Source organism: Schizosaccharomyces japonicus, assembly GCF_000149845.2.
Source record: "Schizosaccharomyces japonicus yFS275 unplaced genomic scaffold supercont5.3, whole genome shotgun sequence".
Classification (NCBI taxonomy): Eukaryota; Fungi; Ascomycota; class Schizosaccharomycetes; order Schizosaccharomycetales; family Schizosaccharomycetaceae; genus Schizosaccharomyces; species Schizosaccharomyces japonicus.
The window spans coordinates 1,068,793-1,088,526 of record NW_011627862.1 but is presented as its reverse complement, the minus strand read 5'-3'; the positions used below and the strand labels follow the sequence as shown (position 1 = coordinate 1,088,526).

Below are 19,734 nucleotides of genomic sequence, written 5' to 3'. Positions count from 1 at the left end.
ATGGGCGTTCTAAATTTACTAAATGCAAAAATTATAATAAGTAGAAGTGTCAGTCCTTATTTAAATCTTGCATTGGAAGATTTTTTGTTTAAGAACAGCACTGCTAAACAGTGTCTTCTGTTTTATTCAAATTTACCATCTGTTATTATTGGTCGAAATCAGAATCCTTGGACCGAACTAAATGTCCGGCAATGCAGAAAGGACTGGGTGAATATTGTCAGAAGACAATCAGGCGGAGGAACAGTGTTTCACGATCTCGGAAACGTGAATTACAGTGTAATTATGGATCGCCAAAACTTTTCACACACTAGAAACGCACAGATAATGGCAAAAGCATTACAGCGTTCGAACATAGATGCTAGTGTGAACAACAGACATGACATTGTTCTTTCATCAACGGGCGAAAAATTAAGCGGATCCGCTTACAAAATTGCAAGATCCCGTTGCTACCATCATGGTACCATGCTGCTTAACACAGACTTGCTTAACATTTCAAAGTATCTTCGGTCATATACCACGGGTATACGAAGCAGCGGAGTTAAAAGTGTCCGTTCACCTGTTGTGAACGTGAATGTTCCTGTTTCTAAATTCGTATACGACGCTATTCACACATATCTAGAGACGTATCATTTGGAAAAGGTACCACAGATCACAAGTATTACTGCAGAAGATATTATGGGTATCGAGGATATTGCTAAAATGGAGGAACAGTTACGTTCTTGGAATTGGACTTTCGGACAAACACCGAAATTCCAACAAACTTTAAAGGAAGAGAAACTGTTTCAACATCCGCTGACCGTGAATATATCTGTTTTACATGGTCGTATTGACAATGCTCAATTTGTGACGGAAGACAAAAAGCTTAGTGATGAGTTGTCCACATACGACTGGAATGGTCTGAGATACGATAGCGGATCCGTCAACCAAATACTCCTTCAACACACTCCATCAGAGGATGTGCGAGCAGTTGTGAGTTGGTTAGCAAGAACAATTTAACCTAACAAAGAGACACTGTTCTTCCACACAGTCTCACACAATTCCTCTACTGAAATATTTTTGATTTCGGCCACAATTTTTGCAACAATAACCATGTTACATGGTTCGTTTCTTCCGCGAACCATACAATTTTTTTTGAATCGCTCTTTCTTACAGGAGGGATACGGAGGCGTGAAGTCTTTTAAGAACTTGTATCCCTCATGGCTTGGACGTACTTCGCACCAGGGTGCGTCTATTAAGTGTTAGCATTAAATCTTGGAGAGGAAAAAGTCATAGAGTCATAAATCACAATTTTGGTATTTTCATAAGTTACAAAATGCATACCCGTTTCAAGCAATAATCGGTCTAGAGGAATGCGGCGAACGGCTTCTACGTTCGTTTCTGTTTTTAAAGAACAGCCGTTGACGCCGATATATAAACCAAGCTTTAAGTACATATCCAATTCTTCCAAACTGCCAGTGAACGAATGTACCACACCTCCTTTAGGCAAGTCAGGAAGATATCTTGATAAAATAGAAACAAAATCGTCCGCCGCCGCTCTTGAATGCAAGAACAAGGGGAGCTTCACTTTCGTAGCAATCCCTAACTGTGCTTCAAAACATCTAAATAATGTGAGCCATACTAATTCTAAAGAGAGAACAAGCCGAATTCCTGTATTGGCATGCTTTATTGAAGACGTACTTGAGTTGCGTCTCCTTATTTGCGTAATGAAGACGGTCGTAATCCAGTCCAATTTCACCAAAAGCAACAATCTTTCCTTTGGCCATGTTTTGACGAATAAAGCTTTCTAGTTGTTCTAGATAAACCTCAGAACCTTCAGGATATTTGTCGAAAACTTCTGCCTGACATGGATGCACACCAGCAGTGCAAGCGAACAATCCATCTAGTATTTGTATGAGACTCTGTTCCCAGCAAATAATGTAGAGCTTAATTCGTACCGTATTTTTCGCACAATTCGAGTGCATGTTCAGAATGCTCAAGTGTGTCTCCCGTCAACATCATTCTCTCTACTCCTTGACTCTTAGCACGTTCTATAATTGCTCCAAAATCATCTTCATGGCGCTGCTTGTCATGATAAATTCCACGAAAAACTGGGTCGGTTCCATTGAAACCAATATCATAAAGTTTAAGGCTATAACTAAGTAAATAAACCTTTTAACAACATTTCATTCCTAATCATACCTCGTCGACATGCTGAAACGATTTATTTCTCGATAATAAGGCAGGCGAGAGATTGGGAACACACAGCTCCTGTTCGAGGGTGTACGAAGGAAAAAATGTGACAGACTTCGCATTTTATCTTCCCAAACAGAAGACAAAATGGAAGATACGATTGCGCTGAAACAAAAGAAAACAAATCAACCTACAGAACTCGCCCTCACGACATGCCATATGATTTAAACAGCTTTTTTGCTGCTTTAAGGGAATATATTTTTTAGAAAGACAGCTTAAAATAAATTAGTTACAGATAGGCAACACAAATGTTATGGCCAAACGGAACCGAGCGGAGTTCTCAGCTGTTGAGACATGAAAATCATTAGAATACTCTAGTAAGAATCATCAACTAACGCATGGTCACAAGTTCTTCGGCCGAAGTTGGATGAATAGCAACACAGTTGTCAAAGTCGCTCTTTGTAGCACCCATTTTAATAGCTACAGAGAAACCTTGAAGAATTTCACCGGAAAAGTCGCCAACAATGTGTAAGCCGACAACCTTCTCAAGAGGACCGACACAAACGATCTTGTATGCAGTAGGGATTTTGTCCTCCGGATCAACCATCGCGTAATTGAGACCGAAAAAGCGTGTGCGATAGACCTTCACCTGGTTCTCGCCGTACTTTTCGATAGCCTGCTGTTCAGAGAGCCCAATGGAACCAGCTTCAGGATGTGCAAAAATAACAGAAGGGATCTGGTTATACTCAAGATGAGCGTCTTTGATGCCGCCAAATAAACGATCAGACAAACGACGACCGGCGGCAATGGCAACGGGTGTCAGCTCAAATTTTCCACAGACATCACCAAGTGAGAGGATGCTGGAGACATTGGTGCGTTGATACTCATCAACGATTACATAGCCTGTCTTCTCATTGTACTTAACGCCAATTTTATCCAAATTAAGGCCGGCAATCTTAGGTTTACGGCCAATTGCCCATAAAAGTGTGTCAACCTCACGAGTGGTTCCGTCGTCGTGGTGAATTAGAAGGGCACCGGTATCAAGCTTTTCAATACGCTTGAACTCTGGCGTATTCTTGTGAACATGCATGCCACTCTTCTCGTAGTGCTCCATAATGTTTTCACCCAGCATGGGGTCGAATGCACGCAAAAAGTGGTCACGACGAATATACATATGTGTTTCAGAACCGAGAGCTTGGAAAATACCTGCCAGTTCGACGGCAATGTAACCAGCGCCAACAATGGCAACCTTCTTGGGTTGCTTCTCGAGTTCAAAGAATCCATCGCTATCGATACCGTACTCGTATCCGGGAATGTGAGACGGCCAAATTGGCTGACCTCCAACAGCAATAAGAATCCGTTCGGCAGAGTAAATCTGTGTACCTGAACCATCTAACATTTCGACGGCGACATGAGTAGGAGAAAGAAACGTGGCATGACCGGAGATGTAATCCACTTTTTCCTTTTCCACATTGCGTGCATAGATACCGTTCAGGCGAGTAATGTATGCGTCTCTCTTCTTCTTAATGAATTCCCAATCAAACGCGTTTTCCCCTTGAATGGAGAAACCTTGTTTGTTGGCAAGCTTTAGTTTCTCAGCCAAGTCAGCCAAGTTCCACATCACTTTCTTCGGAACACAACCGACATTAACACAGGTTCCACCCAAACGGCCACTGCCTTCAATTAGTCCGACCTTAACGCCATAGGATGCAGCACGACGAGCAGAAGCAAGACCTCCTAGTGTTGTGTTAGTTTAAGAGCGGAGAACGCACAAAAACAGAAAAAGACCACAGTGAACAGTTGATGATAAATCAACGTCCAAAATTTGTCATTTCGGAGCTCAAACGAGAGAGATGTTCCTTTTGTTTAGGGACAAGTTTACATACCACTTCCACCTCCAATAACCAAATAATCAAATGTCTTTGAAACTTTTTCCATCCTGTGTCCTTTCGAACCGTAGTAGGTAAATTCCAAGTACGATATTCGCCTATTCAATCCAGGGTCTACCTATGTTAGGTGAATGGTGGTGCATTATGTGTCAGCAGCGTAGTCCAACGTAGGCACAGGGAGTGGTTCTGAATCACTGATAATTGATGAGACAGGCGTAGAGCGATTGTTCCATCTCTCGCAATTGTTAGCAAGAATATCGTAGCTCGGCCGACATCAATGGCTTGCGGATGTGGTTTAGTGGAAATGAGGTATATCAGAAACAGTAGGTGTTTTCCGATGGTTAAACTGTAATAGACGCCGATAGGTAGAGTACACTTGTTAATAGAAAGCTGATAGTATTGGGAAGTTCATTGAAAGAGGAGGCGAGAGTCCTACAGATCAAAGTTGGCGCATTATAAGCTCAAGAACATGCTATAAGAAAAAGTGATGTGAGAACGTGATTTTCCTCCCCCTTTTTTACCGTCTCTGAAGTGCTTGGAGAATGTTTCCTGTCGCTGTAGCTCCTCGTGGAGCTACAGCGATACGCTTCACGATGTCAACCCGTGACAGTTGAAGACTCAATGCAGGACAAATCCAACTAAGACAATTACATTGCATACCCTGCCACTTGTATGTGCCCAATTTAGAAGAGCATTTAGGACAGTGAAAGCGACCTTCTAGCTCACCTTTCTCCAGTTCAGGCTGCATCCATCGAAGCGGCTCGAGAAAGATGTGATTGCATTTCATGGCACTGTTCTTCGTCTTCGGTTCATGAGGAACAATGTAGTTTGAGCCGGCTAAAATAAATCGACATTTTTTGCACCGTGCTTCACTGTCACCGGTCTTGGCGGCTACCAATTCGTTGTAAGCCACGTCGGAGGGTGTTTGTGTGTTCAGCATGGCAAAATGACCATACTGTTTGAAAAGCCACAAACGAAAAGGTTTCTTTTCGCGTGTAGGCTCATAATCGCATTCTTCAAAAACTTTCAGTTGACGCAAGAACGCTGGGTTTGGACTAATCCCGGGCCGTCTTTCTGCGATAAAATGGAGTGTCTCGGAAGTGGTCCAGTGATGTTGCTTCATAAGGTAAGCTGCGACAAGACAGGCGGAACGAGAGTAACCGGCAAAGCAGTGAACGAGAACACGTCCATTCCTCGCAATTGCGTTGTGGACAAAGCTGTTAAACTCCTCAAACAGTTGGATCATGTTTTGAGAACTAGCATCCTCCACATTAAACCAGAGATGATTCTTTTCATCCACGTCTTCAAGCTGTGGACGAAGACTCATAGCACTCACAACGTGAGTAATCCTTCTATCTTCTCGCGCATTTGAGTCCGCAGCACATTTCCAGCTGCTCATATACAAACCAGGTTCGATTTCAGAAATGCAATCCAAGGAGGTTGGGTATAAGTCATCATTTTTTGAAGGAGCCCCAGCGGAAGCATTGTCTTTCAATTTTAATCTAAGACTCGTTTCTACCTCTTGAATGGAACCATGCAGGTCAGAGTAGTCTGGTGCCCAATCTTCTTTTTCCATATTAATCCCAAAAAAAAAAAAAGAAGAAAATAAAAAAATACCCTAAAAAAATACAAAAATAAAAGAAATATTGTTCCTTAAAGAGAAACAAACTCGAGTAAGTCGATGTAAAAATCTGTACGAAGCAATTCCAAAAGAAAGTCAAAATAAAAAAAATCCGGTAATGTAGAAAAAACCAACAATAATAAACGCGTCCGACCACGAAAACCCTAAACTAATAACAACCCAAAAAAAAAAAAATTTCTAGACGCAATAAAGCTATACGTCAAACCGTCCTGACTAATTTCCACGGTCAAACTTTGTAGCGGTTCGCCTTCAAGGAGTTTGGTGAGCCGAAATTAAGTTTAAAGTTACGTATTAGGCCACGTGGTAGGCATCCATCCAAAACGCCCACGCTTCACGAACCTTCTACCAAACAGTCGAGAGAGCTGCAATGGAGGGAAACAAGGATGAAGCAATTCGGTATGAAAGAATTGACGTAGAATATGATTATTAACAGTGTGTGTAGCTGTATAAAGCTTTCAGAAAAGCGATTGGCGAACAATGACTTCAATGGCGCCTTAAAATTCGCTCGTAAATCGTATTCTCTCTTCGAAACACCTGAGGCAGAAAAACTTATTAAACGCATAGAGGACTTGTTGTCGACAAAACCAGAAACTGCCACGTCTTCGAGTGCTGAGACACCTTCAGCAAACTCTACTCGTAAACGTACTCAAGAGTCAGCGAAACCAGCACCTTCGTCTGGCAGGACATACACAGAAAAACAAGTTTTACTCGTACAGAGAATTACTCGTCTTAAAAATCATCAATACTATGAGATTCTCGATATCGAGAAAACAGCCACCGACTCGGACATAAAGAAAGCTTACAAAAAGCTGGCTTTGCAACTTCATCCTGACAAGAATCATGCCCCGAACGCAGATGAGGCTTTTAAGAGTACGTTGTTCGCGTATGCAGCCTCAATTCCTGATGGCTGCCTTTCCGACTCTTTTTACTAACGAACATCAGAGGTGAGTAAGGCCTTTCAGATTCTCTCGGACGCCAATTTGCGAGCGGACTATGACAGAACTGGCAGAGACCCAGAATCTAGGTCGTATCCTTCTGCCTCCAGTGGCTTCTCGGCGTCTCAGGCCCGTGCTGGTCCGGGAATGTATGCAGAAATGTCACCCGAGGACTTATTTAATGCGTTCTTTGGTAACTCCATGTTCTCTGACTCTGGCCCGTTCTTCTCCTTTGGCTCAATGGGTGGACCAAGAGTGAGAATGCATCGCTTCGGGGGCGGTAGACCTGCTGGGGCCCGACGTGCTCAGCCTGGCCAGCAGGAAAGAGGATCATCGTTTGTACAAGTACTTGTGATTGCTATTATGATTATATTTGCCATTGTGACCAACCTTCTTCGTGATGATGGCTCAACAAGACTCCCTTCTTTTTCGTATCAACCGTATGAACCCTACACACAAGCTCGTTACATGCCTCAATACCGTCAACCCTATTATCTTCGTCCGACAGATATCAAGCGCTATTCTAAGCGTGAATTGTCGCGGATGGATCGTGAGGTAGAACGCCAGTTTGTCCATCAATTGCGCATGAAATGCGATCATGAATCCGACGTCCGTCGCGAAGCCATTCGCAGAAGCTATGGCTGGTTCTCTACCGACAAGGAAGCTCTGGCTCGCGCTAGAGCTATGCCTCGTGACAGTTGCCAGATGTTGAATGACTTAAACATTCCGTATTAGGAACGATACACACACCTCCTCACGAGCAACATTCACTGCCTTGTCTGTTTTGTCTGTATTCATTGTTGGCGCCCGTCTACTGTATGAATACAACTAAGAGTGGAACTGAACAGCGTAATGCGAACTGCGTTGATGTAAATCTTCTTTTTTTTCGATAAATGGTTTTTCGGCTCTAAAAGGCTAATTGCACAAATTTTCGATTTCAAGTGCGGAGACAGTCTGAAGGCTTACTTCGTTTTCGTTATAATGGCAACCGTTATTTGGCCCAACCCCTCCGTTTAACTTTTTCATTTTGTTTCATTCTTTTATATATCAGCTTCAGCTTCTATACGTACAACGCAATTATGCTGGACTTTTGGAGCATAGACATAGACACACACTCTCTCACAACTACCACGGCTACAACCCGCCTTCCCAAGTATACAATATCTGTTCGTTCTTTGCATCTACTGCTACCTTCATATCAACGTTTAGGTATTGCCACTTGCTCAATTGGCAAAGATTTGCGCTCTCTCCGCAATGATCAATTTATGCTACAATAAGACGAACAAACTTTCGCCTTCGCTTACTAAGTTGCGCAAAACTTAATCAAATGCGTTGATTGCTTATGATAGCGAAATTAAGAGCCGCACAAATTTGGCGAAGAAATTTTCGCCCTACCGTCACATTTCCTTCCTTTACGCAGTGAGGTTACCAGCGGTCGGCAACACAACATGGCGACTTTCAAACTACAAATTCCTGCAGTTTCCAAAGAATCATTTGGTTTTCATGAGGCACTGAAGGCTGCCATTGCCGTTTCGGCTTTTGCACCCAAAACTAAGGTCGAAGGAGGTTCGTACATTTTTCAATCTTTGAATTGACACAATTGTGTGCTTAAAGTTGTTCTATATGCCGCTCAGCATATCAGAACACTATGATTGTAGTTGTGTTGTTCAAATATTCACTATGTTTCTCTTTTACTAACTGCGTTCGCCAGCTGCTCCTTGCAATTCCGTTCGTCTGACTGATGCCAAAGACGCCAGCAAGTACATTTCTGACGCTAATGCCATCGTCAGCTACTTGTACTGGAAGAACACAAACTTGACTGCAGAAAAGTTCTTGTCGGTTGAGCACAAGCTTCTCGATTGGGATTCCTTGAACCTTTCTCCCCTCTTGATTGCTGCTGATGCTCCCGAGAAGCGTCAAATTGTTCTCACTCTCCTTGATAATGCCATTCAAAATTTCAAACTTGATGCTTCTGTGACTCCTGCTAACGTTATCATTTTTGCCGATGTTTACAGCCTCATTAATGGTCCCGAAGAATTGGAGCCCTTCGAGACATTGAAGTCTTTCTATTCGAAGTTCGCCGCCCATCCCTTCTTCCAAAAGTCCTTGAATTTGGCTATTGAGAAGACCAAGGGTCAAACGGCCGAGATCTCCTCTGAGCAGATTCCCATTTCCGAGGAGACTCGTAAATTGCGTCCCAAAATTGAGTTGATGCAAGAGCGCAAGAAGAGCGGTGTTTTGCCCAAGCCCAACAGCCGTAATATCCTGATTACGTCTGCTCTTCCTTACGTGAACAATGTGCCTCACTTGGGTAACATTATTGGTAGTACTCTCAGTGCTGATGTGTTTGCTCGCTATCACCGTGCCCGTAACAACACTACTTTATATATTTGCGGCACTGATGAATACGGTACTGCTACCGAGACCAAGGCCCTCGAGGAGGGTGTTTCACCCAAGGAGCTTTGTGACAAGTACCACAAGCTTCACAAGGAGGTTTACGACTGGTTCCAACTTGATTTCGACTTCTTCGGCCGTACAACTACCCCTAAGCAAACCGAAATTTCTCAACATATTTTCAACAGATTGTATGAGAGAGATTATATGGAGGTTGACTCTATGACTCAATTGTACTGTGAGGAGCACAAGGGTTTCTTGGCTGATCGTTATGTTGAAGGTACTTGTCCCAAATGTGGTTTTGATGATGCTCGCGGTGACCAATGTGATGGTTGCGGTCAGTTACTTAACGCTTTCGAGCTTATCAATCCTACCTGTAAGCTTGACAAGACTACTCCCGTGAAGCGTGAGACTCGCCATATTTTCTTGAGCTTGGACAAGCTCCAACCTCAAATCCAGGAGTGGTTCCAAAAGTCTTCGAAAGAAGGTCACTGGTCCAACAACGGCGTTGCCATTACGGATTCTTGGTTGAAGGAGGGACTTCGTCCTCGTTGCATTACCCGTGACCTCAAGTGGGGTACGCCCGTTCCTCTTGAAGAGTTCAAGGACAAGGTATTGTATGTTTGGTTCGATGCTACCATCGGCTATATTAGTATCACGGCCAACTACACTGATGAATGGAAGCAATGGTGGAAGAACCCCGAGAACGTTAAGCTTTATCAATTCATGGGTAAGGACAACGTTCCCTTCCACACTGTCATTTTCCCCGGTTCGCTTCTGGGTACCGATGAGAAATGGACCATGCTCCATCACATCAACACTACCGACTACCTTAACTATGAGAGCGGTAAGTTCTCCAAGTCTCGTGGAATCGGTGTTTTCGGCAACAATGCCAAGGAGCTTGGTCTTTCACCCTCCGTCTGGCGTTACTATCTTTTGGCCAGCAGACCCGAGACTTCCGACACGATGTTCACGTGGAAGGAGTTCATTACTCGCCACAACTCTGAGTTGTTGGCTAACATCGGTAACTTGGTCAACCGTGTGGTCAAGTTCACTACGGCCAAGTACAATGGTTTGGTTCCTTACTATCTTGAAGATGCTTCAGTGGGCTCTGGCAAGCTCAAGACTGAATTGGTGAAGGACGTGAACGCCATCCTGCGCAAGTACAACACTGCCTTGGAAGCCGTCAAGCTTCGCGAGGGTCTGCGTATCGCTATGGAGCTCTCTGCCCGCGGCAACCAGTTCTTGCAAGACAACCGTGTTGACAACAAGCTGTTCACGAACGAGAGACAGAAGTGTGCTGATGCTATTGGTTACACTTTGAACCTTGTATACCTTCTCGCCTCTATTCTCTCTCCCTTCATCCCCGCTACGAGCGACAGTATCTACAAGCAACTCAACGCTCCCGCTCTTGCCATTCCCGACGAGTGGACCCTGGACTTGCTTCCTGGACACCGCATTGGCAATGCCGAGTATCTCTTCACTCGTATTGATGAGTCTATGGAAGAGGTCTGGCGCGGCAAGTACGGTGGTTCTCAAAAGTAAGCTAGCAGTTTACCATTAAGATGAACTGAACTCGATATGAGCAAGGGCTCTTGTTTCTTTACTTTACGTTTTGGATAAACGACTCCTTACTTTTTGGAATTGGAGGAGAGCATCACTGCATGTGTGTGTTTACAGGAGAACAAAAAATTTGATATTAATTTGGACACGATCATTTACTATACCATATAGAAAATGCAATGAGATGCAAATCATAAAACATGAAAGGCAAGACAGCGTAGTGCGTGTCTTCATCATTAAAAGCAAGAGTGACAGCTGCTACCCTGCGCCTTCCCGTCGCAGGGCACGGCTAGTTGGGTATAGTAGAGTAGTAAGTGGCAAGTTACCAATTATCTTATTTTAAGCCTGTTTAACACATCAAAAACCAATATTAGAAGAGTTGCGAGTAAAGACAAAAACGATTGGAGGACTATAGGGAGAGCTCCGTGCTTCGATCCAATCTAAGTAGCCTTTTAAGCGCCAAGTAGCGAGCCGACAGAACACGATTCACCTCCCTGCCTCAATGATTACGGCGAATAGCGCGCTGTTTCTAAGCTACCGCGCGCATGGCCAAGGGTTTAAGTAAATGAAGGAGGAAAAAATGAAAACATATTTTTGACGGAATGCAGAACCAATAACAGGTAAAAGAAGCTTAGAAATTGGCATCCGTATCATCAAGAGCTGCAAAGAAAATACAAACATTTAGGAGCTAGGAATATTCATGAATTTAGCTTCCTTGACGCGACTTTGCGAAGGGCACTGCGAGCATAAGCTGCAAGGAGTAAAGAACGTAAGGTGCAGTTCAGGAAGTCGATAATCAAAAAGAACCACGTAAAATATAAGAAAACGAGTGTGCTGAATACGTCAAAAAAAGGAAATGAGCGAGAAATCAGACGCAGAGAATGAAAGAGAGAGGAAGAGAGGGCAAATGCGTGCGTTTAAGAGAGAAAGAAAAAGAAGAAGAGTGCGTTCGTTTAAGTAAAAGAGTGTGTGAGTGTGTGTGCAGCAGAGATTTGAGTGGTTATAGCGAAAGATTACTCTTTATCAAGTTAGTAGAGTAACATGCTTCACGCACGTGGATGAGACTTCCTTTTAAAGAAACGAGTGACAAATGAGCGAAAGGAGAAAGTAGCTTTTGGAGCAACTGTTGGATGATTGTAACAAGCACGTGCAACCTCAGAAGGCGCCATAACACTAACGTGTCTTGCGTGTGAAGTCTCTCTTCTACACGGAGCGCTAGAAGACGGTAAAGACATACTGGCGCAGCGAACCTTTCCCTTTCGGGAGATTGGACCGCGCTGTTTTATTGTGTCAAGGATGACCGAAGTTCCAGCAGGAGAGAAAGGCGACTCCATTGACACACGAGCCGCCGCAAGAGTAGGGAGAGTTGGACCTGGGGCGCCCCAAGGATCCATGTCATCAAAGGCTTTTTTAACGGAGGTCGGCATGACCCGGCTGCCAGCTGCTGGGCCATGACTGATCACCTGTGGAATGAGATCTTCTAAAGTTGATTTGTAAGTGCTGCTGTGATCAAGGGGCGCCACACGGTCGATGCGGTTCAAGTCAATGTCCGCGGCGGAGTCGTCATCGTTAAAGTGGTTCGAAAGAGGAAACTCGCGAGTAAAAGAATCAAAAGAAGTACGGCAACCAAGCCAACCAGAGTCTGCAAGAATGTTCACTCGGGGGATGATCTGTACCTTGTCCACAAAGGCCACTTTCGTAGGCGAACGTTTGTGAAGAGACCCTGGCGAGTGTAACGAGGACTTGGAAGGCGATTTTTGTTTGTGATGTGTCGTTGGGACAGGGGAAGGAGAAGTCATAGGGGGAGGAGGTGGTGGTTGACGATACTGGGCCTTGTAGCTTTCCAACTGGGCCCAGTCTACAGAAATGGCAGACCGGCGATGCCGGCCACCGGGCGGACGACGCCGGTTAGGGTGGGAGCCGAGAGCGCTCCCCGGGCGCTCGAAACACTCAGAAGCATCAAGAGGGACAAGCAGGTGCCCACTTCCGGTGCTCGCGTCCTCCGTCCAGGCGTTCACGTTTTCGTTACTGTGAACGACAACGGCGGCAGAATCCCCAAGAGAGTCGTCGGCATCGTGGTGAAAACTGGTCGTAATCTTCACGGGTTCGTTGTTTGATAGGGACGGGACGCTCAGACTTGGGATCGTGGAAATTTTTTCGACCGAAGGCTGCATGCGTTCATCCATGAAGCAGTATGCAATAGTAGCAGCCATACGAATAGCAGATATGAAAGTTTTGTTTAAGTAAGTCGTAAAAGTAAAGAGTGTGGGGCTTCTGCAAAGATGGCAGAAAGACAGTGGAAAAGCAGAAGGTTAGAACGTGCGTTTGCGTGCACGGTAATAGTAGCAAGAGTAAGCTTACAGAAAAGGTTTCTTGACAATCAGTACAGCCAGTGTGAGATTCGTGGCGTCTTTTTTGAGAATTCTTTTTAAATTTTAGGAAAAGTAGAACAGAGAGCAGTGGAATGACAAAACTTTACTGTTAGTAAAATCTAAATGTCAAATGCAAACAATAGTACAGGATATTTTAGTCGTACAGACAAAGGGCGTCGACAAGGCCAAACGAAAGACGATGATACACGATAGAGACAGACAATAACTGTGACACCCACGGCAGTACAAAGGCGGTAAAAGCGGTTTCTGCGTAGCGTGGCTGGGACAATGTCGGGAATTGGACAAGAATCAAGGAATCACTCAGCAAAGCCTGGCGGGCGGTTTGCTACCTTTCACAAACGGAGAAGGACCAAGCTAAAACAACGAGGGAGCAGTCTGTTTCGAGCACAGCAAGAGCATACGATGAAGAAAAACGAGAAAACCTAATGAAAATCGGTCAGACGTTCTCAGTAACAGGCAAACGAATGTACCAAATCGTTCACAAATGGTCGTAAGGAGATCCTCTGCAGGAACAAGAGGGAAAAAAGGACGAGAAGACGAGAAAACGAAAAAAAAAACAAAAAAAAACGGAAAAAATCGTAAAAATTCCGAAAAAAAATACAGCGAGGTTAGAAAAAGTGTTTAATAAATTTGCAGTCGCCTGTGCAAGGATATGCAAAGATATAGCAACTGCACGATGCAAAAAAAGCAATGCAAGTTTAGCACCAAGTACCGGTTCCGAGTAGTGGCTCTGGGCAGGAGGCGGCCTTTTGGGTTGTGGAAGACGAGGATGATGTGAGGGAAAGTGTGGCACAGATCTCTGGGGAGAAGAAGGTGGAGGAGTGGTGAGTTTAGCGAGCCTCGGAATTAGCGACGGCGGCGGCGACGCGACGCGTCACACAGGAACTGCATTTACCGGTAGGAGACGCGTGTCACGTACACGCGCGTCGAAAAGCATCAACAAAAACGAGAATGGCAGAGAAAAACACAGCAAGCCCGGCGAGTTCGCAGGAGAAAGACCAAATCACAACGAGCAAACCACCACAGACGGAAGAAGAAAAACGTCAGAAGAAACGTCGTCGCCGTACAACGGATGCTGAGGCGCGTTTTTTGGAACAATACTTTTTGAAGACACCAAAACCGACACTTGCTGAAAGACAACAGCTCTCTCGGGAAATGAATTTTTGTATGACGCCGAGAGAGCTCCAAATTTGGTTTCAAAACAAACGGCAATCCCTCAGACGGAGCAATTCACTCGCCCGTTCGAAATCAGAAGTCAGTGCTTCCCTACAACGGCTCCATCACCGACCCAGTCTCGCACTGTGCGAGACACAGAACGGCCAAGCTGAGGTTTTCTTTCAGATAGGACAGTCTCCTAGTGTCACTCGACCCAACACAGTCGCTGGAGGAGATGTCCCGGCAGGAGGCTCGATGACTGGGCGTTTAGAACGAAAGCCAGACGTTCCTGCAGCGACAGCAGCACGAAGTCTATCCACCCCGATTTCTCAGATGAAAAAGCGGTCTCCAGTCACACCCAAAGACCTCGAAGAGTGTGCTCGAAGTCTTGTTCAGCTTCAGCAGCGGTAACAGGGACCGCGCAACGGACTGGAATGAGCTCTCAAGCAGACTGTGGGAGCGAACACCGTCTAGCCAGTACTCAGTCTGACCAGCAAAACCCGTCCGTACCGTCCGACCAGTGAGCCATCTGAACCGTCATTTCATCTTTTTAGCATAGCATTCATTTGTTTCTGTTCCTTGTTTCGTCATTGCGTTCTGTCGCTGATTTCATAATCGTCCTTTCCAATATACATAGTAGTTCCTTTTACACAAGTGGAAGCAGGAGGGAGCAGGAGGAGACGGTAAACACAGCCTGCAAAAAGTCCAACTCTCTGCCCTGCTTTGATACTCACAGGCAACGACTGTTTGAGCATTTGTCTTGCGTTTTGCCCCGCTCCCCCCTCCCGGTCCTCATCGTCACGTCTGCTCAAGCAGCATTTCTTCATAAGCATTAGCATCGGTAGACAAAATTGTTTCGGAAGTTTGTTGGTAGGGGAGAGACCCGAGCATAGACTCGTCGGCGTCGGCCGCCTCTTCGACATCTTCACAGATTATGTCCTGCGGAAACACTTCGTCACTCGCTGGAATGGGCGGTGAAGAAGGAGGCAGTTTGCATGCGATTGATGTCTCTGCATACGATACGGCCGTAGCCTCATCGTCGGAACCCACTATGATAGACGTGGACGATGGCGGCTCGTTGTTAGTTTCGACAAGCTCATTGGGAAACTCTTTCCGGTGAGAACGACGCATGTACGTTCGGACACAGTTGCTGTAGAGCACTTCGTTCACCGAGTCTTCGTCCCACTCACCCGCTTCTGTGCGCTCCGACCGCGAAAGCAGCTGGGCGATGGAAGAGCTTACGGGCTTGCTGTACAGCATGGCACCTGAGACTTTCTGTGTGAACAGGTGTTAGTAGTATGAGTGGATATAACAGGAGGGGCGACCGTATTCGACATACCTCATAAAACCGAGGCAAAAAAGACAAGGGACAGCACCGGCTAAGACACTGGAGGACGTGTTTCAGCCAAACATCTCGAAGCAAAGCGGCAACAGCCATCAGATCCCACGTTCCTTCAAAATGGTCCGCACCTTTTCGGATGGGAAGCAATGCACACTGCATAGTAATCTTCAGCAGCTCACGCACAGGTTTTGGACGCCAAGCACGGCTGTCTTGCGGTGCCAACGTAACTGTACATTGTTAGGGCGATTACCATTTTTTACAGTACAGACATACGCAAAAACTCGCGTTCATTAGAAGCCAATTCTAAACGAGGTACAAGACTAAGTGTGTTCCACATTTGGAACCTTTGAAACAAACGCCCGACTGTGAATAACTGAGAAGACGAAAATGTGTTTTGCTGCTGTTCTATCTGGACCACCAACTGTTTTTCAACGGTTAACGTCTGGCATTTCCTGCCAAAAGTCACAAACCTTTAAGCTCGAAGATGCGATCGAATGGTACGTTAGCTTCGTCGCCGAACAATACTCCAACTCTGTATTCCATCGGTGACAAAAGCGACAAACGGCTTTGACGCGTAGCTGCTCGTTCTTCACGCAAACCTTCATGAAGACGACTGTGAACGATTGAACGATTGAACGAATGTGGAAAGAGAAAAGAAACCCTAGAGTGTTTGCACAAAAAGACGCGTCGAGGCGCTTTGTTTACGCGTTTCACCCGCACATACACATTTTACTTGTCATTGCCATTGGGCTTCTTCTCTAGTCTGCTCGACTTGATCATAACCAGCGAAATAAAAGTTCCAACAACGCAGATAACAAACAAAATGAGAATCACCGGTATCCGGATGGCCCATTCACGGTCGAGAAACAACAATTGCGTCGGATTGGACGAGTCCACAAATGGCTAGTTTTGTTCGTTAGCTGTGTTGAGCGAGAGCGTGTGTGTTGTGTGTTGATTTACCATTACCAAAATCCAAATGGTATAATAAATGAATGCTGCTGTCGCGAAGTACCGGATCATTACGGAAATCAAAACACAGAAATAGAGGATGATTATAGACACAGAACTACTGTTATACCGCGAGCAATCGTGGGAGAACGCTAACAATTCGCCGTGGGGTTCGTGAAATGTGGTTTGCAGAGGACAGGAGCCCGCTCTCTGTTGACGCGACCTATGGTCGCAAATGCAGATCATTACGTCACGCGTCTTTTAAAGTTAGGCGAGACGATACGCGTTGGCACAAAACGAGCGATCGGGCCCGCGGCAGCAAGAAAGAGTCATGCGATGAGTCGCGTCCTCGGGTCGTTTGCACCTCGCGGACAAAGAAACACCGAGGAGCATCTCGAACCCCCATCGAGTTCCTCCGAGCAGCCCCCACCGTCCCTGTCGCCCCCACGAACACGACGTCACTGCAGAGTGGGGGACATCTCGTCGAGGCCGTCAGCACCAACGGACAGAAGGCTCAAGCACACGAAGCACACGTACGTAGTATATACACCATATACATAACCATTCAACACACACCGTCGGCCACCCATCCATCCAATAAGAGCCTGCGGAACAGCGGATTTCAGACATGGACAGCAGCACGATTACAGCGACGAAGACGACGCCGACGCTGATGACGATTCCAACAGCAACAACAGCGCCTGCAGCACCGGCAAACCCGACATCCATGTGGACGCAGGCATACACAACTAGCGTCCCTGCTTTCGGTATGTAAACAGGCGACGGCCAGGCAGCAGATGCCGCTGCAGACACACTGCTTCCGACATACGGGAAATGAGTGCATTTCGGTAACTAACTCACGTGCTAACTTTATTAGGATTTAGCACAGCATGTACGTCACGCGACCGCAAGGGGCCGTTCGCTAACACCAGCAGTGCTCGCCTCCTTGAAACGGGCCTGGAGAAGGCCTCAAGGAGGCCCCTTCATGACTAGCTGCCTGCTCTGTGGAGGGATGAATGCCGTAGGAGCGTAAGGAGCCCGTGCACAGTTCACATGACAAGTTTCGGCTAACACGGACAAACAGATTTGCAATTCACGACCAAGGTAACTCCGGGCGAGAGTTCGCGTGCGCCAAAAAGCGCACGCATTCTTGCGCGCAGACGAGACCCGACCGAAGCTAACGCTTACTCATATCAGACTTGACCAATGGAGCCGGTATCGCGACAGCGTGGTCACTGGCATACCTGCTCATGAACGGAAAACCCGCATTACAGTCTCTCCGCCCCTACCCCATTGCACTGTCTGCGTTCGCCTTGGTGAACGCGGCCGGTTACGGCGTTCAGGCGCTAAAACGAAGCAAGAAGAGCAACTAAAAGTAGGGCTAACGGGAAGAAGGGTCTTTCGAAGCGAGGCGAACCCCAGCCGAATTTTTTTACATGTGCAGATGCGAGGGACACGGGCGACACGAGCGACACAAGCGAAAAACGCGAGGATGGTTTCTCTAACATTGGCGGCCGTCAACTAGGGCATCGCAAGGTCGAAATATAGCCGAATTCATTGAGGTCATCGAATTCATCGAATAGGAACACCAGCTAGTCACGTTCCACACTGTGTAGAATTTGAGTTACAGCGGCTTGCATACAATCAGGCGGAAAAAGGAAAAAAAAGAGGAAAAAAAAAACAAACAACGAGTGACGACAGCGTTGACAGCGCAAAATACGAAGGGGAGGGAAGATGAGGGGACGACGGAGGTGGAAACAAACAGCAGACACTGGTGACGAATGACAGCAGCAGGGGGTTTTGGGGGGACCGGCGCATAAAAACTAGAGGAGACCATATACGAGTCTCGAGAAAATAAACGTGTCACCAGTGAGAGCATACGTGGGAGCAGGGAAGGCCGAGCAAAAAAAAAGGAACAAGGAGCAAGGAATGCTATCACACAGACCCGCTCCCAACGCACAGGGGAACGGCGTTACAGCGGAGCACGGCGATAACCGTGTTTGGACCAGTCGGGGGTAAAGTTGCGGATATACTCCTCGTCAATGTCCCTTTCTTTAGGGTGGGAGTAACGACTATACTCCTCGAGTCGTTTCTCCGGCTGCCAACCGAGCAGTGCTCGAAAGCAGCCGATGACAATGCCTGTCCTGTGCTTCCCACCGCTGCAATGCACGAGAATGGGCAAGTTCTTCGAGTCGAGCAGAACAGAGAGCGCCTTGTGGACGAGAGCATCTATGTCTATGTCATTAAACTCGCCTGCGACCTCCGTGCTGTTGCTTGTGCTGGTAGCGCTTGAGGAGCTCGTGCTGCTGCCATTCTTGCGCAGTTTGCTGCCGGGCATGGCGATGTGGAAGTACTGGATGTTGTTCTGCCGCATGTACGCCAATTCCTCGTCTGTGTACTCCTCCTGGCGCAGAGAGAGAATGCTCCGTATGTGCAACTGGTGGAGAAAAGGGAAAGCCTGCAGGGAAGGGCATCCTGAACGGTAAACCAGTCCGGGACACACGACGCCGAAATTTGGCGGGTCTGAAATCGTTGCTGCAGCTTCTGCTGACGTAGCCATCATGGATGTTGTGGACGACTTCTTACCAAGCAAAGCAGCCGTGATCATGGCTGACTTGACATCTGCGGGGTCCTCTGAGCAGCACCGGCCCTCTATGCGGTCACAGATGTTCGTATTCTTCTCGAGCATGGCCTTGGACGCTACCATGTCGCTGGTGGTAAGAAATGGGAGTTGGTAGGTTGCGTCTAGAGGCAACGGCTCTGATGATTACGGCAGGCGGCGGCGGACTACGATGGGCTCCGACAGCTTAGTGACCGAAGTGGGCGACCCAGGTGGGGATGCAGTGGGCGACGGTGGGGAGGAGTGGGAGAGGTGGGGAAATGGGGTCTGGTGTGGGGATGCCTGTGGGGCGAGTGGGGACGCGTGGGGTACATGTGGGGCATGCCTGAATGCTGTGTGTAGTGTGTAGAGGCAATAAGCTCTAGTCGCCCACCACGAAGTTTAAGCTTATCTTGGCGACGCGGACGGCCGAAACTACACGAATCAGCGAGAGTTACGTTTAACGGCGCGTTCTGTGCGCCTGTGCTAACATCCTGTTGCTCGACGCCTGCTACTTTGGCTCTCCAGCTGCAGATCCGAGTGTTTCACGAAAAATCAGCGGTCGACGGGCGAAAACTTGCTTGCAGACCGCCAGTAACACGCATGGCTGTGTCTACCACACGAATGGATGCATTGAACATATACTGAGCAGTGTTGACGGCGATAAACGCAGAAAACGAATCACGACGGATGTCGTGTGGAGGA

The 19,734-nt window shown here is 46.7% G+C and overlaps 12 protein-coding genes across 12 annotated transcripts; 5 read left to right on the top strand and 7 right to left on the bottom strand.

Annotated features, from left to right (window-relative positions):
- Positions 1–996, top strand: SJAG_01164 (lipoate-protein ligase A; the record flags this gene model as incomplete). Its single annotated transcript, XM_002172383.1, has 1 exon — positions 1–996. The coding sequence occupies one exon, from the start codon at positions 1–3 to the stop codon at positions 994–996; it is 996 nt and encodes a 331-aa protein (XP_002172419.1).
- SJAG_01163 (TatD protein) lies at positions 993–2,139 on the bottom strand (the record flags this gene model as incomplete). Its single annotated transcript, XM_002172382.2, has 4 exons — positions 993–1,228; positions 1,321–1,598; positions 1,678–1,879; positions 1,935–2,139. Coding segments are annotated over 4 exons (921 nt in total), but the record flags the coding sequence as incomplete, so codon positions are not given.
- A 421-nt stretch (positions 2,140–2,560) lies between these two features.
- On the bottom strand, positions 2,561–4,107 carry SJAG_01162 (glutathione reductase; the record flags this gene model as incomplete). Its single annotated transcript, XM_002172381.1, has 2 exons — positions 2,561–3,906; positions 4,056–4,107. 2 exons carry the CDS (start codon positions 4,105–4,107, stop codon positions 2,561–2,563), a joined length of 1,398 nt encoding a protein of 465 aa, XP_002172417.1.
- Positions 4,108–4,110: 3 nt separating this feature from the next.
- Positions 4,111–5,959, bottom strand: SJAG_01161 (phosphoprotein phosphatase). Its single transcript, XM_002172380.2, has one exon. It carries the CDS (start codon positions 5,632–5,634, stop codon positions 4,576–4,578), a length of 1,059 nt encoding a protein of 352 aa, XP_002172416.1. The 5' UTR covers positions 5,635–5,959; the 3' UTR covers positions 4,111–4,575.
- SJAG_01160 (hypothetical protein) lies at positions 4,243–8,047 on the top strand. Its single transcript, XM_002172379.2, has 3 exons — positions 4,243–6,096; positions 6,143–6,570; positions 6,643–8,047. Exons 1-3 carry the CDS (start codon positions 6,068–6,070, stop codon positions 7,368–7,370), a joined length of 1,185 nt encoding a protein of 394 aa, XP_002172415.1. The 5' UTR covers positions 4,243–6,067; the 3' UTR covers positions 7,371–8,047.
- SJAG_01159 (cytoplasmic methionine-tRNA ligase Mrs1) lies at positions 7,983–10,798 on the top strand. Its single transcript, XM_002172378.2, has 2 exons — positions 7,983–8,201; positions 8,347–10,798. Exons 1-2 carry the CDS (start codon positions 8,084–8,086, stop codon positions 10,572–10,574), a joined length of 2,346 nt encoding a protein of 781 aa, XP_002172414.1. The 5' UTR covers positions 7,983–8,083; the 3' UTR covers positions 10,575–10,798.
- SJAG_01158 (hypothetical protein) lies at positions 10,107–13,714 on the bottom strand. The gene has a single exon (XM_002172377.2). The coding sequence runs from the start codon at positions 12,803–12,805 to the stop codon at positions 11,639–11,641; it is 1,167 nt and encodes a 388-aa protein (XP_002172413.1). The 5' UTR covers positions 12,806–13,714; the 3' UTR covers positions 10,107–11,638.
- Positions 13,715–13,815: 101 nt separating this feature from the next.
- SJAG_01157 (MBF complex negative regulatory component Yox1) lies at positions 13,816–16,594 on the top strand. The gene has a single exon (XM_002172376.2). The coding sequence runs from the start codon at positions 13,937–13,939 to the stop codon at positions 14,549–14,551; it is 615 nt and encodes a 204-aa protein (XP_002172412.1). The 5' UTR covers positions 13,816–13,936; the 3' UTR covers positions 14,552–16,594.
- SJAG_01156 (meiotic recombination protein Rec6) lies at positions 14,939–15,819 on the bottom strand (the record flags this gene model as incomplete). The annotated part of the gene is made up of 3 exons (XM_002172375.1): positions 14,939–15,415; positions 15,480–15,709; positions 15,756–15,819. 3 exons carry the CDS (start codon positions 15,817–15,819, stop codon positions 14,939–14,941), a joined length of 771 nt encoding a protein of 256 aa, XP_002172411.1.
- SJAG_05219 (dolichol-phosphate mannosyltransferase subunit 2) lies at positions 16,212–16,502 on the bottom strand (the record flags this gene model as incomplete). Its single annotated transcript, XM_002172374.1, has 2 exons — positions 16,212–16,385; positions 16,443–16,502. The coding sequence occupies 2 exons, from the start codon at positions 16,500–16,502 to the stop codon at positions 16,212–16,214; spliced, it is 234 nt and encodes a 77-aa protein (XP_002172410.1).
- A 310-nt stretch (positions 16,595–16,904) lies between the features above and the next one.
- On the top strand, positions 16,905–19,668 carry SJAG_01155 (fungal protein). Its single transcript, XM_002172373.2, has 5 exons — positions 16,905–17,197; positions 17,308–17,322; positions 17,366–17,459; positions 17,515–17,534; positions 17,628–19,668. Exons 1-5 carry the CDS (start codon positions 17,059–17,061, stop codon positions 17,801–17,803), a joined length of 444 nt encoding a protein of 147 aa, XP_002172409.1. The 5' UTR covers positions 16,905–17,058; the 3' UTR covers positions 17,804–19,668.
- Positions 17,212–19,720, bottom strand: SJAG_01154 (phosphoprotein phosphatase). The gene has a single exon (XM_002172372.2). It carries the CDS (start codon positions 19,135–19,137, stop codon positions 18,403–18,405), a length of 735 nt encoding a protein of 244 aa, XP_002172408.1. The 5' UTR covers positions 19,138–19,720; the 3' UTR covers positions 17,212–18,402.
- Positions 19,721–19,734: the final 14 nt, after the last annotated feature.